We start from the raw sequence: 17,653 nt of genomic DNA, 5'->3' as shown, positions 1-17,653 counted from the left end.
TTTCATTTGGCAGTAAACTAGCCAGAACAGTTTTGCACTAAATGCTGCCAGATCAACCAAATCACTTTGTTTTGGCCAAAATGCCAAATACTGAGTTCCAGCTTTGACACTTACAGCAGTATACACATCCATGAGAACAGTAATACCAGCTACTGCATACATTATTTTTCAAGGGATTTTTGTTTTCTCTGGACTGTAGAAATATAGTTTCTATTTTTGTTACTTCTATTGGCACTTTTTTCTCATTCCAGTCGTGATTTATATGGGGAGGATGGTTTTCGACGGCGTGCTGCACTCTGTGCTAACCCTTCACTCCTCACACAGAGGTGTAAACAGAATTATATGCATGGCGAAACACCTTTCACAAGGTGAGAGGTACGAAATGTTATAACAAGTTTACCTGCAAACTTGTATTAACCGCTCCAAAAATATGATATTTTATTACCCCATTAAAAATTTTACTTGGCATTTTAATCCACAAAGCATGTTTGAGAGGAAAACGTAGTCCATGTAACCTCCATTTTGACTTATTCAAAGACTTAATGAAGCACAAGTGAAAGGCACAATATGCAAAAAAAAGATGTAAGTTCACGAAGCCATGTAATTATAATGAAGTCATAATAGGATATATAGCAAAGTTGTCTTATCCTTAGTCTAAAGGTGAACAGTATACCTAAATGCTTTTGGTTTAATGCAGTTTTTGCCTGATCTTGGTCAAGGGCAAGGAGGCTCATGGGCTGTGAAACTGTAGTGGTCAGACTTAGAGGTGTGGTGGTACAGCTAGTGGGGAGAATAAGAAAACTGGAAAAAGAAAAGCTTTGCTGTGACTAAGAGGTAAAGGGGAAATGAATGAACAACAGATATTGTACATGCTGCCTGCCTGAAAACTTGTTGCTAATCGTATGTGCAATTTTCTGTCCATTGAATTACCTGTTTTCCCTCACAGCTCACATGTCCACACCTCTTTAACTCACCTCTGTTGTTATTCCTTTTCTCTTTAAATGGCATACAATCATAACACACACTTGAAAAGGCAAAAAAGATTAAAAAGATTTCTTCTGGGAAATTGGTGTCTACCTAACACAATTTCACCTTGCTGTCAGAAAATGCTTGTAATTGTACAAAGTTAAAAAGAATTGCCTTAAATGGTAGCTGGGACAACACAGACATCCTGAATTCAAAGAAAATATCAAAGTCCTCATTAAGACTTCTAGGTGGTAATGTTTGTAAATAATACATCTAAACAGTGACTCACAATCTTGCCCCAATTCCTTAGAGTCTGATGTACAGTTGATATCCTGTTGTAATTGAAGTATACAATGCAGATGGTGGAAGGTGTTGGCACCTGGACCTGAATATCTGAATACAGTAATCTGTAACATTACTCGCTATTCAATAGGTTTAGTGACGTAGCTTGTTGAGCTTTGAGTGTTTGTCAATGATACCCTTTCTAAATTGTATTGAACATTCCTGCAGGAAGAAGTTCTCACGTTCTTAACTCATTTAATATACAAGGTTCCAATTCTAATAACTCTTTGGTTTTTTGGATCTTTACCTGTCCTCTCTGCCTCTGTGTTTCAAGGTTAACTTTCAATTCACTGCCATTTGATAATTAACAAAACAATGGCGAAAGTTAAAAAAAAATGGCGTTTTAAAAGCTCAAAGTGTAAACAGAACAAGAGACAGCATTGATATAATAAAGAGGAACAACATGAATTGTTAATTGTTGTTTTTGTAGGAGAGTGCATTTTAATTAGATATTTAATAAACTGGCAAAGGTTAAAAATAGATATGAGGTCTTAACATGTAAAAATCAGATCCTATTTCTTTGTTTACCATAATAGAATCTGAATGAATGCCAAACACATGGTTTTCAGATGCTTTCACTTTGTCTATCAGAACTTTCTTAACACCTATAAAGTTTAATTTTTCATTCAATCTGTAAGTAAAATGCTACCTGTTATAAAAACTAGCTATTATACAAAGCCAAGTTTGGGTTTCGTCTTATAGATTAGACTGTAGATGAAACGCACATTTATTTGAGCACTATAAAATAATGTTGTGGCTGTGTGTGGTTGTCATAGCAATCATCTATGTAGGTCATGTTTTGGATATATATATATTGATACTGTTTTAGTTGAAGACCAACTGTATTGCTCAGTGACTTTCAAATTCTAAAATTAACAGAGGGCCTGGCAGGATCATTTTCTTAAATCTGATTGGCTAGTGATGACGTGCTTTAGTAATAAAGACCGGAAATTTTCAAACCATGCTTCTTCCTCCTATCTTAAAAGGCCTTTCTCCGAAAAATGGATGTATAACTTTTCCTTAATTATATATCACTATATTAACATGCAGTCTATTCACTGTCCATTGTGTGCTTGAGAATGTTGTACCTTAACAATTATTATGACTCTGTGTTCTGTGTATGTAATCTCCAGTAACATAATTAAACATATAGAATTGACTCTTAAAATATTCAGTGGATGAGTTAGTGTATTGAATTACAAAGTGACTGAGGACTTCAGGCAAAAAGGGCAGTGTTCACAAGCCCAACAAAGCTGACAGTGTGCCTGCCAAAAATGACATTGTTTTGCAGATCTTTTCAGTAGATATAAGAATAGTCTGCTAATAAGAGGAGGTTATTCAACTTGTTTTCTAGTTTAGTCAGCTTAGTGAAAAAATTGTGTCTAGCCATTTCTTAAACGTGACCAAAATTTGAGCCACAACCACCAGACTGGGAAGCCTGTTTCAGACACTTCCCACTCTTTCAGTAAAGAAGTGTCTCCTGTTCTCTGTCCTAAATTACTTCCCATTAAGTTTCTAGTAGTGACCCAGTGTCCTTAATATCTTTGGAGACCTCCATTGTCTTCCACATAATATTTGTGAAAGGGAAAAAGTACTACCCATTTCCCAGTATTGGCACTTCTTTATCTCATAAGCTGTATAGCATTTTTGATGCTTGCTCTAAACCCTTGCCTCTGCCAATTTCTGTATATTACACATGTTCGTACTGTAAGTAATTGGATTAGAAGAAAAAACTCTTCACTAAAAAGGATGTAAAGAACTGATCAGTGTTAAATATAGAGTAAAACACATTTCTCATTTCTCATGTCAAGCTAATGAACAGTGAATAAATAAACTTGATACAAGTCTGAGAACATGTTAAGGTTAGGAGAGTTAACTTTAAAAGATGTCCTTTTACATGCTGAATGCTTGATCTGGTATTGTCCAGAATGCATATTAGCAATCTGTATTTTCTGCAAGAACCTCCATGGACCTCCTATAAAAGTTAAATGGAAAGTATTTGCAAAGCAGCTTTTTTGCACAGTACAATCTGATGAAGTGAGTTTTACCGACAGCTTTAGTATCAATTTATCTTTTTTTCCACTAAATTTTTAAAACTAGTTTGTGGTTTTTAAAGCCATGCTTTTAGATTTGGAAACCATTACCTCATAACTACTGTGGTGACTGTCATAAAATGGAGTAATTGCATTTCCATTATTGTGAATGAGTGTCGTATTGATAGAAACCTTGAGTGATGTGGTTATTATTAGGAAAATAATCCTTCGTTATATTTTAATTAATGCAGAAGGAAATAAAAATGTATTGAAATATCTTAAACAGGTATCCAGTCGAGAAGATATGTGGACACAAAGATTTCCTTAGTAATGTGTCAAGACTTTATGGGGAAAATTATTTTTAGTAAGTTATACAGCCATGTAAGAATTTGGTAAAACTTTAGATTAAGTGTCCTATTTTTAATGTAATCACATATGAAGAAATACATAATTTCCTGTGGAGTTAGTAACTTTAAATACAGGGCTATTGGGCTATATGGGCTGTTCATGACTTCCTCTGTTTTCATGAGTGAAACATGAACAGCCACTTATTGTAAAATGTTACTGAATTTTTAAAGATTTCTGGCTAGCATCGTTTGGCACTTTAGTTCAAAGTTCAGCTCTTTTTGTTGGATTGTATTGGTTTGTATTTATTTCAGATCACAGTTTTCTTTTGCAGTGTACTGCTGCCATTGTATAGTAATATTTGCTTAATTCTAAATCACAATTTCATAAAGTAATACTTTTAATAGAATTCTATGCTTTTATGTTCATTTCTGCTTTTTATGTATTTTAAGGTATGTTTTTTTATTCAATTTAGTTTTTAAAATCAGATTTTCTCTTTGCAGTGGGCACTTTATCTTGCACAATTAGCTTTTGTGTAGGCTCATCTGGGACATGGCAGAGATTTGCTGCAGTACTTTTTAAATAAGTGTTTTTCCGACTATATGTTTTTTTAAGCTATATATTCTTTGTTGAAAAAGAATGTGTGCTGAATAGTTCTGTCTGACAGAACAATGGAAAATATTATTTTATAAATAATGGAACACTAACATTGAGGTACCTTGGTCATGTAAGTGTGAACACAGTTCATTTTGGAAACATGGATAGGGGCTTTCATTAACTTAAGAAATGTGGACTGAGAAATATCATATGTGAAAAATCACACATCTATTAGTTTTAGATTTTAATATAAAATGTTTGTAATGTGTGCATACTGTGCAAAGTACATACCTGTATTGTTTGGCTTCTTGAATATTTCTGGATGCAGTGGACAGAGTTAAAGTATTAGTATTAGCTTCCTATAAAAAGAGACCCATAGCAAATCTGTTTAGTGGTGTTATACTTAGTGATATGCTGTGTAGTTGGTAAGTAGCATGACGTGTCATGTAAGTTCACTGCTCTTTACTAACACAGCTTGTGTGTATCCAAGCCATTGTTCTGCTGTATATTGAAATTTGCTGGTGATCTGACAGATGGTATAAGTTGTTTCTTTTTTACAATTAGCTTATGAAAAGGTTCTTGGAAAATTTAGAAGAAAATTGCTAGCGACATTTTTATCGTTTTTCATATTAGATTTCAATTTAATAGAAATGCAGGAACATTTTTTTTCCTTAATGGGGTATAAACTGCCAGTGAGATTTTACACATATAGCATGCCTTTTATTTTCAGTTGTGTTAGTTTCCCAGATCTGGAAATGAGATATGTGTGATCTCAATGGCAGTTCTCATGCCTGGCCTTTAGAATAATGCAGCCTTAACAAAAGCCTTATTTTGTGGTCTGGTATTTGTCTGCCATTTTCATATACTGTAATATTGTTTACAAGGGCCTTTTTGGCAACAGTTGTAGCTGATTTTTAAAAGTCTTAAACACTTAAACACTTAGCAGGGGTTTCACAGACTCCACTTAGCACTGATCTTGGAATGTTACAATGCCTATAGAAAGTCTTCACACTCTTTCCAAAGTAATCCATTTTTTGACCTAACAGCCTGACATCAAGACACATTAAATCAGAAAGTGTATGCATTTACATTCATTTGTGCATTGTAACACACAACCTCAACTTTTTGTTGTTTAATAACTCCACTTGAAATTTCTCAATTTCAGCTTCCTTGCAGAAGGTTTTCTGCATTCTGGTTTCCATCTGTATTTTGCTCCATCCAGTTTTGCTTCAGTCCTGACCAGTGCCCCAGTCCCTGCTGCAGAGTAATGCCCCATACATGCTGCCTCCACCATGCTTTACATTAGGTATGGTGTTCTGTGGCTGATGGGCTGTATTGGGTTTTTTGCCAGACATAACTTTGGCATTTAGGCCACAAAGCTCTTTCCTGGTTTCATCAGACCACAGAATCTTTTTCCACATGACTTCAGAATCTCCATAGTGTTGTTTTGCACACCTCAAATGAGACTCAATGTAGGTTTTTTTTAACAGTGCCTTTCTTCTTGACATCCTCCCATATTGCCCATACTACCAGTCTTCAAAGGTGCCATTGGATTCCTGGTGGCCTCTCCGATATGTCTCCTCCTTGCATCGTCATCCATTTTGGAGAGACGCATGATCTAGGCAAGGTCTTCATGGTGCCATATGCCTTCCACTTTTTAATGGTGGTCTTGTCTGTGTTCCAAGGGATACTTAAGGTCTTTGAAATCTTTTTATATCCATCTCCTGCTCTGTGTCCTTCCACTACTTTATCCCAGAGATTTTTTATCTTACTTTGAGATGCACCACCCAGCAGAGGGGACCTATAAGAACAGCAGATTTTATTCTGAAACCATCAGGATCACTACAGTTCAACACAGGTGGAGGCTAAATAGCTTGTTGTGTGATTTGGAAGTCAGTGCTAATTTCTAGTTGCTTTTACTAATGGCTGTGTTCACTTAAGCAACCTATTTTTATGTTTTAATTTGTAATTTCTTTTCAGAGTGTTTGATGATTTGTCTTTCACTTGGAGGTTGTGTGTTAGAGAGAGAGAGCCCCCCTGGGGGGGGGGGAATTGTTTTAAAGCAGCAGTGTTGGTGTACAGATGGACAGAAGAAAAAAAACACAACAAGAACAACAATATACATACATATTTGCATAGAAATTCAAGTGTTAAGCAATGATATGGCGACAGGTATGAATGAGAACTTAAATCTGTTGATTTTGGAGTTGGGGAGTCGGTATCTGCGTTCTGATAAAATTATTAAACAAGGGGTGTGAAGGATCCTCACAGATCATCAAAACACGTGTATGATAGGTGGTGGAGAGAGCTAGAAGGTCAGCACAGTTAGTGTATAAAAAAGATAAAATAGATTCTGATTTAATGTGTCTTGATTTCACGCTGTTAGGCCACAAAATGTATTATGTTGGAAAGGGTGCATAGACTTTCTATAGGCATTGTATTTCAGGCATCTTGGACTGTCTAGTGTTATTTCAGGCAAACAAGTCTTGGGACCAGGCTGATTTGTTCAGTGAAAACCCACTTTGTAGTATTGGTGATTGATTTCCACTAGGTTCTGCTGCATGGTTTGTATACAGTATAGCAGGAGGGCACAACTCCAAACTTTCAGGGTGGAACTTTGGATAGCTGTAACAGTAGGGAAAAGGTGTTTCATTAGTACAGTGAAGACCTCAACGAGTTGCATTAGCTAGTTAGGAGCTCAGAGTGAATGAAATCCTCCAGGTCTGGAGCTGGTCTCACCACCGCTATAGCATGGCGTTGTGCTTCCTGTTAATAACAAGATCCATTTTGATGCACAGAAGGCTGTCCCTTGAGCACTGCAGCATACAGCAAGCTGTGAAAAGTCTAGATGAACATTTGCAGGCTTTTCTCCCTTCTAATTAGGTGCAATCTCTGTTTTCTTGGACCACGCTGCTGTCGTGTGCCAACGCATCCATGTGGCCCAGCTTCAGAGCTGAATCACATTTTGACTGTTCCTTTGAAACTACTTATCCATTTATGCAGTACATGATAGCCACGCTTCTGTGTAAAAGCTGTTGACACCTAACTGGCAAATAATGTGTTGTAGCAAGGTAGAAAAAGGCCAGTACAGAGTTTTCTCTTTTAAGGCTATGATATTAAAGCAGTAATGATTGTTTTCATGTCTTTGCTTTTATCAAGACTGAAGCACTTCATGCTTCAGCATTGTAGCAGTTGTGTGATTATTTACAAATTTCCTTGAAGTTAGCACAAATTAGCAAATGTATGATCTGGTTTTCCTGACAGCTGAGGTGGCTGATATTAAACAGAAACTGGCTGGAAATCTTGGTTTAGTTTCATTCTTTAAAATTCACAGTAGTTATAGCTTTTATCTTGCGCCTGTACACTTTTTCTTTGGGGGGGGGGGGGGAGTAAATTGCAAAAGCAGAATGTTGCTTTGATGTAACATAAAACATCAAGACTGGTTTGGCTTGAAATAAAAAGGAGGGATTTATTTCTGGTTAGTATTTTAAGTGCTTATATGTGGCCATATTTTAAAATGCAGGCTTAAAATGTGTCAGTTTTTAAATACATCAGAACTTAGTGTTCCTTAAAATATTTGATTCCTCAATGTGTTTTTCTGGAGTTACATCATTGATGAATTATTTGATGTCCGTGTGTCTCTTTATGCATTTGACTGTGAAGGTCACAGGAAGATTTAACCAAGATACAAGAAATACATTGCTACCTTGGAATTGGTCCAGAGAAGAGAAACCAAGGTAGCTCATCTTCAGACTTTCTTCCAAATAATGTCCTATGCAGACAGTCTAAAAGAATTGAATCTTTTTAGTCTGGAACAGAGGAGGCAAAATTAATCCTGGCTAGAGCTGAACTCTGGGCTTGTCTACTCTGGCCTCCCAAAAGTTTCTACTTAATTGAGGTGGAGAAGCAAATTCTTACTTCTTTGCTTCATCTGGTAAACGGTGAGGCTGCCACGCATCTAACAATTGACTGCACTTCGGTGGTGGATGGTATGGGTGATGTACATCGTGTTTTGGGACAAGGTACTGTGGATATAAGAAGTCCGCACACGCTTATTGAAATTGCAGGTTTTTGTGATGTAAAAGCTAGAAATCAAGATAAATCAGACTTTTTTCCATCTTTAACATGACTTTGCAACCAACAAAAGTCAAGAGAAAAACAAATAAATAATTATTAGGAATAATAATCTAATTAAAAAAATTACAACACGCTGGTTGCATAAGTGTGCACACCCCACCCCCAACTAATACTTTGTGGAAGCACCTTTTGCATTTATTACAGCAGTAAGTGTTTGTGAATAAGTCTCTGTCAACTTTGCACACCTGGACTTAGCAATTTTATCCCGCTCTTCCTTGAGTTCAAGCTCAAGGAAGCTCAAAGTTTAAGCTCCTTCAAATTGCCAGGGGATCTCCTGTCCACAGCCCTCTTTAGGTCATTCTGCAGGTTTTCTATGGAATGAGGTCTGGGCTCTGACTGGGCCATTCCCAGACTTTCTTCCTTTTCTGAAGCCATTCCTGGGTTGACTTGAATGTGTGCTTTTGGTAGTTATCATGTTGGAAGGTGAAATCTTCAGCTTCCTGACAGAGGCCAGCAGGTTTTATGCCAAAATATCTTGATATTTGGAGTTAGTCATTATTCCATCTATCTTGACTAGAGCCCCTGTCCCAGCTAAAGAGAAGCAGCCCCAAAGCATGATGCTGCCACCACCATGCTTCACAGTAGGTATGGTGTTCTGTGAATGATGAGCTGTGTTGTCTGTGCCAAACATATCTTTTAGAATTAAGGCCAAAAAGTTCAACTTTTGTCTCATCAGACCATAAGACATTTTCCCCACATGGTTTGCGGTGATTGAATGTATTTTTTTTTGCTAAATTTAGACGGGCTTGGATGTTCTTTTTTGTGAGAAATGGCTTCCATCTTGCCACCCTACCCCATAGCCCAGACATGTGTAGAATACGGGAGATTGTTGTCACATGCAAGGAGTGACCAGTACCTGCTAGTAATTACTGCAGTTTATTTAATGTTGCTGTAGGCCTCTTGGTAGCCTCCCTGATAAGTTTTCTTTCTCCTTGTCCTGTCGTCAACTTTGGAGGGTCGTTCTGATCTTTTCAATGTCCCTGTGGTGCCACATTTTCCCCACTTGTTAATGATAGTCTTCATGGTGCTCCACGGTACAGTACATCCAATGCCTTTGATATTCTTTTATACCCCTCTCCTGATCGGTACCTTTCAACAATAGGATCCCATAGATGTTTTGTCAGCTCCTTGCGGACCATGGCTATCCCAGTAGGATGCAACTATGAAAGTTTCAAGGAAATCCTACAGGAACAACTGATTTTTATTTAGGGTTAATCAGAATCACTTTCATTGATGGCAGGTGTATGCTACTTACCTTTGGACAAGGTTTTGAATGTGATTGGTTAACTCTGAACACAGCTACAGCCCCCATTATAAAAGGGTTTTTTATTTCAGTTATTTTTCCTAATAATTATGTATTTGTTTTTCTCTGGAATTTTGTTGGTTGCAAGGTCACATTAAAGATGAAAAAATGTCTGACATGATTTATCTTGATTTCTGGCTTTACATCACAAAAACCTGCAATTTCAATAAGTATGTGTAGACGTTTTGTATCCCCTGTATATCATATAAATGCAAGGAATTATTATATTATGGAAAAACCTGCCCAGCCATGTTTTTGAAGCTGATATCATGGCTTCATTTAAGATACTCTAAACTCATAGAGTAAATCTGAATCTTGCGCACATGTTTTTCTTTTTTTAAGAAAATGCTGAACCACTTTGTGGGTGTGTTTTCAGAAAAATGCACAGGACAGCCAATAAATCTGTGAGAAGAGGGCAGGGCTGTATGTGGCTGTTCCTCGGAAAGCTGATGACTTCAAGAAACAAACTTCCCGTTTTGCTCTCTGAGCTGATAGCCATTGCCCTGTAATTGAGGAAGATGTCTGCTGCTTAACTGAGTCTGGAGCTGCTGACACTGTGTTGTGGAGGGCCTAGAGAGATATGCAGCAGAGTGAAACTGAACTCACACCTCAGCCTACGCAGTGCCACACGGCTGCTGTAATTTTCAGGGCATAGGAGGGTAACCCTTCTTCAAATCTAAATCTATTTTTTGGAGTGTTGCTTGAAAGCAAAGACATCACCTGATATCACCAGAACTGATCCAAATGTTGGTAACTACTCCTCCCATCCCTTTGCTCACTCTGGTGTCTCGTTTTATTTTCAATCCGTTTGTCTTCCACAAGCAAGACAAATTAAGTCTGCAGCTTAATGGGTTTCTAGTTCATGTTTCTATTAATGTTTCTGGCAAATGCACTCGTTAAGTGACATGCCATTAAGTGACCTGTCTTTCCATTTTTCTGTGAGGGGCCTCTCAGCACTGACCGCAATCAGTTCACTTGTCAGATTTATCTAAGATATGTAATTTTCATGCAGAGATCATTGCTGGAGAGCTTATATTTTCCAGACCATTATGTGCTCAGTGTGGATGTGCCCTGCTTGTATTTCTGACTGCTCCCATCCTGAGTGGAAAAGAGCTAACAGAACCATCAAGAACAGGTTAAAATGTCACCTCACCTTTGGACCTGATCTGTTATTTTTTCTCCACCATCAGTGTTTGTTTTTCAGTGCATAGCAAAATCAAGCACTCATTTTCTATTTTTATCTAAAACTAAGCATTGCCAAAACTGTGTTGTTGGAATTCCCAGGCCATTGACTCAAGAGGAAATAGCTCTGCGGAGGGAGCAGGCCAGGCGGAGACATGCAGAGAGACTCGCGGCCTCTCAGGAGCCAGACAGCCCAGAGCAGCCAGAGACGGGGTCTGGGTCTGTGCCTGATGCAGCAGCGTCCTGTGGGGAGAGCACCAAAGGCAAGTCTCTTCTCTTCACAGCAGACACAGGAATCAGCGCTCTTGCAAATGCTGATGACATGCAATGTGCTTTAACCTATGCCAAGCAAATTATCATCATCTTATATTTCAGTCGCTCACCATGTGCGTTATAAAAATGTGTCAAGGTACTTTCACCGCTTAAGCAATGATTTTCAAAGCTATTGCTATTGGGTTTAATAATCTAAAAAATAGTCTTGAGTTATCTTTTTCTTTAAAGTTTAAATTTGACAGTGCTGAGTTTCGTAATGAAGATGTTTATTCCAGAGGTTAGACATCTGTAATAGGAAAGCTTCCAGTGAAGGTTAGTGTATTAGAATTAGAATTGGACCCATCACAGGACGATTCCCTCTCACTGATCACATTGTACAACATGCCAGAATCGTGAAGATGCCCTTTACTGGCTGTCATCTCAGTGTTTGGCAAGGGCATCCCCATCTGTTGTAAGTGCTATTCCTAAAGTTATCATCTTGTCATGAGTTCCGATTGCTGCCTGAACCATTGAGAAATCTGCCAGCACTGTGAATTAAAGCTGTTTCGCACTCTTTATCTGTAATCTTTTGCTCCCTTTCATGTTTGATTTCTTTTGTGGAACCTTTGTAGCGTTTTTCACAATCACTGTTTGAAAAAACGTTTCTCTGTACCCATATACCTTCACCCTTGCCCACTTAGAGCAAGTTCATCCTTTGCTGTAAGTGTGGTAAGTCCCTTGTCATGGATGCAGAGGTAATATATCCAAGATATATTATAATATAATATAATGATAATATATCCAAAATATATTCTTCAGCGGTGTAGTGAAAACTTACCAAAATCTGTGTGTTGAATTTTCTTTCCCAGGAGTGGACATACTTTCTGGTCAGATGGAGACCATGGCCCTGAAAGCTAACAGGCCAGAGGAGGAGAACAAGGAGCACTTCATTGCCTTTGCCAGGGTGTACAGTGGGGTGGTGCGGAGAGGCCAGAGGGTGTTTGTTTTGGGTCCCAAATACGATCCGGCTGAAGCTTCACACAAGGTAAGGCTCAAAGCCAGCCCTGTGAGGCAACCATATCCACAAATCTTTAAATGCCCTGCTACATTACCGCCTGCTGTTTTGCTCCTAGTGAGAAAACAACACAGTGAAGTTATTTTAAATGTTGTGGTTGAGATGTTTATTTCACCTTTTTTGATAAAGGTCTGTAAACAATACTACTTGTTTTGTCTTCTTAAACCAGAGTGCTTTTTATTCAGCTTTGAGCACTAAATTAGTCTGGAAGTTTGGAACAGGTTGCTGCTGTTTCTGGAGATTGTTTCTTATGCATTTAGCTCTGTCCACTGGATGGCTAGGTTGTTGTTTTTATGCATTTTAATCTTTTATCTGGGCTGGCGATTCCTATTGTGTGTCAATTATTGTAAGTCAATTTGCATGTTGACAACAGCAAACACCGAGTACATCACAGCACCATGTCAGGTTTTCATTGGTTGGCTGGAATTACCTCACATAAACCCACTGCTGCCTCAGGCATGTCTCGAAAGATGAAGAATGCCCTGCAGTCCTTCAGGGAATGGCTCAGATGATATCAAGAAGGTACTAGAAACCAAATGAGCATGACGGGCCAAGTGGCCTCCCTTCATCTGTTACTGAATTATGTTGTAATGTAAAAAAGGAGATTTTCTTGGTGACCCTTAAATACAATTCAGGACTTAAGGAGGAATTCTTTGTACAATGTCACAAAAAGGGTGTATGTCCGATTTTTTCAAATAATGTTTTCCTTTTCACTGACGAATTATAAAGACAGAAGGATATGAAAATAAAACATTATATAAAGAGATTTTTCTATGTGTGTGGCACTGAAATAACTTTATATAACCCCTTACTTAGCTTAATAGCAATTCTGAAAACTGTTTGAAAGCTGCTTCAAATTTCCCAGACCTGTATTCCCAACCTGCTGGTGCCTCAGAGGACTGATAATCAAAGACTGCTCCTGAATTACCTCCATCAGTAATTTCCATAGCTCTGAAACAAGGCAGCAGAGCTACCGCAGGCAGCTGCTGACACAGTAGTGTTGTTCTACCAGGGGTTCAATTGTTTTATTGCATCATACAAGCATGATGAGCTGGGCTACTTGATAACCAGCCCCTCTGGGCCATTTTATAAAATATTTTTGAAGTAAAAATAAAAGAGACTTTGAAGTGTCCATTTTTTTTTTGATAGAAGCATGCAGGGGAGGTGTGATGAGCATGTTTTTGTCTTTTTTAGTGATTCTTTCCTGTCAGGTACTGCAGCTTTGGAGCTGAACACCAGCGTGCAAGTAAATCTAAAAACACACACAAGATAGATAGTTACGGTGCTGTACTTGTGTTTTCTGTTCGTTTCCATAACCCCACTTGACCTCGTGCAGGGCTGAGGCACTGATGCATGTGATGAAAATGATGCCATTATCCGTGTGTGTGTTCCACAGGAAACTGATGTGCCGAACATCATTAAGAGAAGCGTATGGGCCGAGATGGGCGCGGACTCGCGGCCTGCTTGCACATGTTCCACCACATCAAAGATTCCTACACCAGAAAGCAAACAGAAAGGATAGTTGTGGCATTAGAAAGACTAAACTACCTTTAAAACTACATTCACACATTCCCCTAGCACTCAGTGATTTCTTTCTTAAGTTCTCCATTCATTTACAGATGGTGGTCCTCCTTGGTTCCTCGGAATTTGTCTCCCATATTCATGTTTTTTTTTCCTTTTTTCCCTTATTCACCCCTTTGCCTCACCTTCCTGTTCTTTCTCCTACATACCTGAAGAGTCTCCGCAGCCAAAATGTGTTTGTTCTTGTCAGCTCAGAATTAACCTATGCTTGTTCCTTTGTAACCCACATACTGCCGTGGGCTGTCACTGGCTCAAATCCCCCTGCTACTTCAGGCAGCATTACGATTTAGTGTTTTTTGGAAGAGCCTCAGATCAACAAACACCACGTGACTCTGATTTTCCTTTGATTTTCTGTCTGTCATATTTTCAGAAAGTAATGGTTTGCTGCTTTATGATGTGCCAGCACAGCACAGCTCCTATAGTGTGCTTAGCGTAGGAAACATAAATATGTGGGTTTAACTCATAAACTTTCTCATTCCTGTTCTTCTGAAGTCCACATTCGTTTTCAAACCTTTTTGGAATTTCCAGTGTTAACTGTAGTTATTCTGTGATAATGTGACCACTAAGAGCATGTACAGTAGGCTCAACTGCCTTTAATGGTTTTTTAGGAAGAAAAATATTAATTCCAAAGGGCAATATTTGAAATGCAACATTTAAAAATTGGTTTCAAGAATTTAAAGCCTGGATGATTGGGAATTTTTAATAACCAATAAATAATTCTGAAAATTTCTCCACTTTGTGCCGCCACAGCAGATTTTGCGTACAAAATATAAATTATTCAAGCAACAAATTATCAGAAACAAACTTCTTTCAATTATTTTGGGTCAACAAATTAAAATGTCCTATTTAATTGATAAAAAAGTAAACAAAATTGGTAGATTTGATCTTGTTAGATCCCTCTTTCTCTGTGTAGTAAATTATATTGTGTATTCTGTGCTACTAATAGTAATTTCAGACAAAACTAGTGTAGCTTGATGGAAAGTGATGTTTATGATGTTTATACAGTTTATAAATTCATATTTTGAAATACCCTGAGAGTTTTAGATACCACCTATAAGGTAATGTCTGTGACTGGCAAAGAGTTCTGATAAAATAAATGGTTGTGCTGCTGATCCCAACACAAGGGTCCAGCACTTTTTTCTCTGGAGGTTCTTAATATTTGACCAGTGTGTATGTACTGTATTGGAATAGCCAGCATGTTTTCTATGATTTTCTTTAGCACAGTAAATTTTTTTGACTATTCAAAGCAGCTTCAAACCTAAATCTCTGGGCTTTTACGCCCAAAGAGCTGTGACTGCTGATTCGTTTTTCCTGATGACCAGTTGTACCATCTGCCTTTCCTCATCTTTGTGCAATAAACCAAGCTGGACATGACACCTTTTGTAAGGTGATCCTCCAGGACAACTGCATTGGAATTCCTGTCAATCTCTGTCTGTAGGACCACAGTGCTGTTCTAAAAGGAGACTTATTTTTCTGTACTGCACAAAAGAAAATTTCCTTAACAATCAGAAGAGTAGATGTTTATTTTTGTTTTTGGTTGCAATGTTGCTGATTATTGGCTATTGTTACTGTCATTTCTTTTTCTATTTGTCAGCTGCCGGAAGGCTGTTCTGCTGCAGATGATCTCCCATCAGTACCTCACTTGGCTTGTTGCACACTGGAGAATCTCTACCTGCTGATGGGGAGAGAACTAGAGGAGCTGGAAGAGGTGCCCTCAGGCAATGTGCTCGGTATGTTCATGCTCAAGTGTTTTTCTGCTTGTTTTATGATGCTGTGCCAAAGGCTTTGAAGGCATTTCTCTCTGAAGTTCAAAGAAAAATCTATATGTCTGTATCGGTCTGTAGAGCATCCCAGTCATTGCCATCATATTTCTACTTGGCCGTACAAGAAGTTGGAAGCTGGTTTTATAATTACCGAAAACCAAATCACTCGTTTGCGATCAAAGTGTTGGAGAAAATTAACCATTGTCAAGTAGAAGAAGTGAGTAACACTTCATTTTACATGCTGAGCAACGTCCACCTTAAAGCAAATCAACATCTGCAAATGTAAGACATGCACCTTCACACAAAGAGGTGAAGGTTTCTATTTTGTTGAGGAATCGTGATTAGTCAATAAGGGTAGTTGTTCTATGATAATGATTGTTCTCTTCAATTATAAAACTTTTTCGTATGTGCTTTTCCCACAGTGTATGTTTCTATTTATAGAGCCCCAAAGCTTAGAAATTCACTGTGGATATTGGGCTGCATCCCTATTTTTCATACCATTGATGATCTCATTTGTGAGGATGATCTCAGCACTCATTTTTAAATGACACTCCCTTCCCTTCAGTGTTATCACGTATTCCAGGTATTTTGCACACCGGAATGGTTTCCAAAAGTTTAACAAATAGATGATGTGAAAAACTGCCTACACAAACTCCTTAACTCCTTTATGATATTCATTTTCCTGGGCTGACTTGAGAAAGCTCAATGAAGATTAATTGCCTGGTTTATCTGTACCAGTACAGATCGTATTAAACAGGATCCTCCTAAATTAATGGCAGCTGGCGTTATCTGAAGTTGTCATAACAAAAAAAACGTGTCCTCTGAAATATGTGTAGGAATTTCCTGATACCGTTTCCAGCGTGGGGCAGAAGGAATTAGCGTGAGTTTTTTTTCATCCCGGAGGTTCCCAAAGTGCTTTCCATGTGGAAATCTCTCCATTTACCGCTGACCCGTAGTCCCCCACCTGGATGATGTGCAGCAGCCGTTTTGGACAGCAGATCGGGCAGAGAGTTAGAAATCGCTTTACCGTCTGAATTAATAGAAAACTTTAGGGAGGCCAGATTGTATAAGCCCAGGGACTAATTTAGTCAGGACACCAGGGCTAACATTCCTGTTCTTATGAACACTTCCATGGTATCTTTAATGACCGTGCAGTCAGGACCTTACTTGGGTATCTCACCACCAACTACAGCACAGTCTCCTCGGTAGCCATACTAGGGAACTGGTTTGGATATATTGGTCAAAGGGAAGAGCTCCACCCACCAGCATGCAGAAACAACCTGGTTTTCCTTAAAAGCCTCCCATCCCAGTACTGACCAGGCCCAGCCCTGCCGAAGTCACACTACAGTGTTGCAAAGCTACAGTCAAGAAAATGTGTTTTCTGTATTGCCTTTGTCACTGGATTGTAGAAGTAATGTGAAATGTTATCATGGCTACAGGTAAAAGAATTGAGATTATCATTATCGGGCACTAACTCTCAAGCTCCCTCATTTATAAATAATGCACTTTGAAAATAATTTCATTGCTGCTTGGATACCGCGATCAGACACAAAACAATTACAGACTGCAGTCAAGTTCATTTGCTATCGTTTAATGTTGTTGGCGTTGTCATGGGAGTATTGCAGATCGAGAAAGGTTGTTTTCCAGGAAAATCTCAAAAGGTTATCAGATTCAAAGAAAATGTAAAAAAAGTAATAATTTTGGCAAAACTTCTGTTTTTGTTTTTTTTGTTGTGCTTCTGTGTGCCTTTTTTGTCTTAAATGTTTGTGTACATGGTCATCATCATTTCCAGTGTTTATCAATCCGCTGCTGGATGAAGGACTCCTCCGGAATTTTCCAGAAGATTCCTCTTCCTCCATCTTAATCCATCTCATTCCTGTAGGCCTAGTGGCTTCATTTAGCTATCTTGCAGGAGCTCTTCCTTGTTGTTTTTAGGATGTGTTCCAGTTCCTTGGTGCAGTAATAATCTGTCCTTCTGGCTGTGTATCCAGCCCTTATCCTATATGTACACCTGTGCATTTGGTTGTGGTCTAAATGATTAACTATTTTTTTTGTCTATTATTTGAATAAGTCTTTC

General features: G+C 38.4%; 1 protein-coding gene across 4 annotated transcripts in view; it reads left to right on the top strand.

The window, feature by feature from the left end:
* Positions 1–17,653, top strand: part of efl1 (elongation factor like GTPase 1) — a 110,309-nt gene that overhangs the window by 19,799 nt on the left and 72,857 nt on the right. For all 4 annotated transcript variants that reach the window (XM_088921850.1, XM_088921851.1, XM_088921849.1 and 1 more), the window contains 3 exons: positions 11,008–11,168; positions 12,027–12,202; positions 15,408–15,543. In XM_088921850.1, coding sequence (XP_088777976.1) covers positions 11,008–11,168; positions 12,027–12,202; positions 15,408–15,543 — 473 coding nt within the window. The remainder of the gene's footprint in view (positions 1–11,007; positions 11,169–12,026; positions 12,203–15,407; positions 15,544–17,653) is intronic.

Source organism: Atractosteus spatula, chromosome 7 (assembly GCF_055471065.1).
Source record: "Atractosteus spatula isolate fAtrSpa1 chromosome 7, fAtrSpa1.hap1, whole genome shotgun sequence".
NCBI classification, from domain to species: Eukaryota; Metazoa; Chordata; class Actinopteri; order Semionotiformes; family Lepisosteidae; genus Atractosteus; species Atractosteus spatula.
Note: the sequence above shows the minus strand (reverse complement) of the source record. Positions and strands in the feature narration are given on the sequence as shown.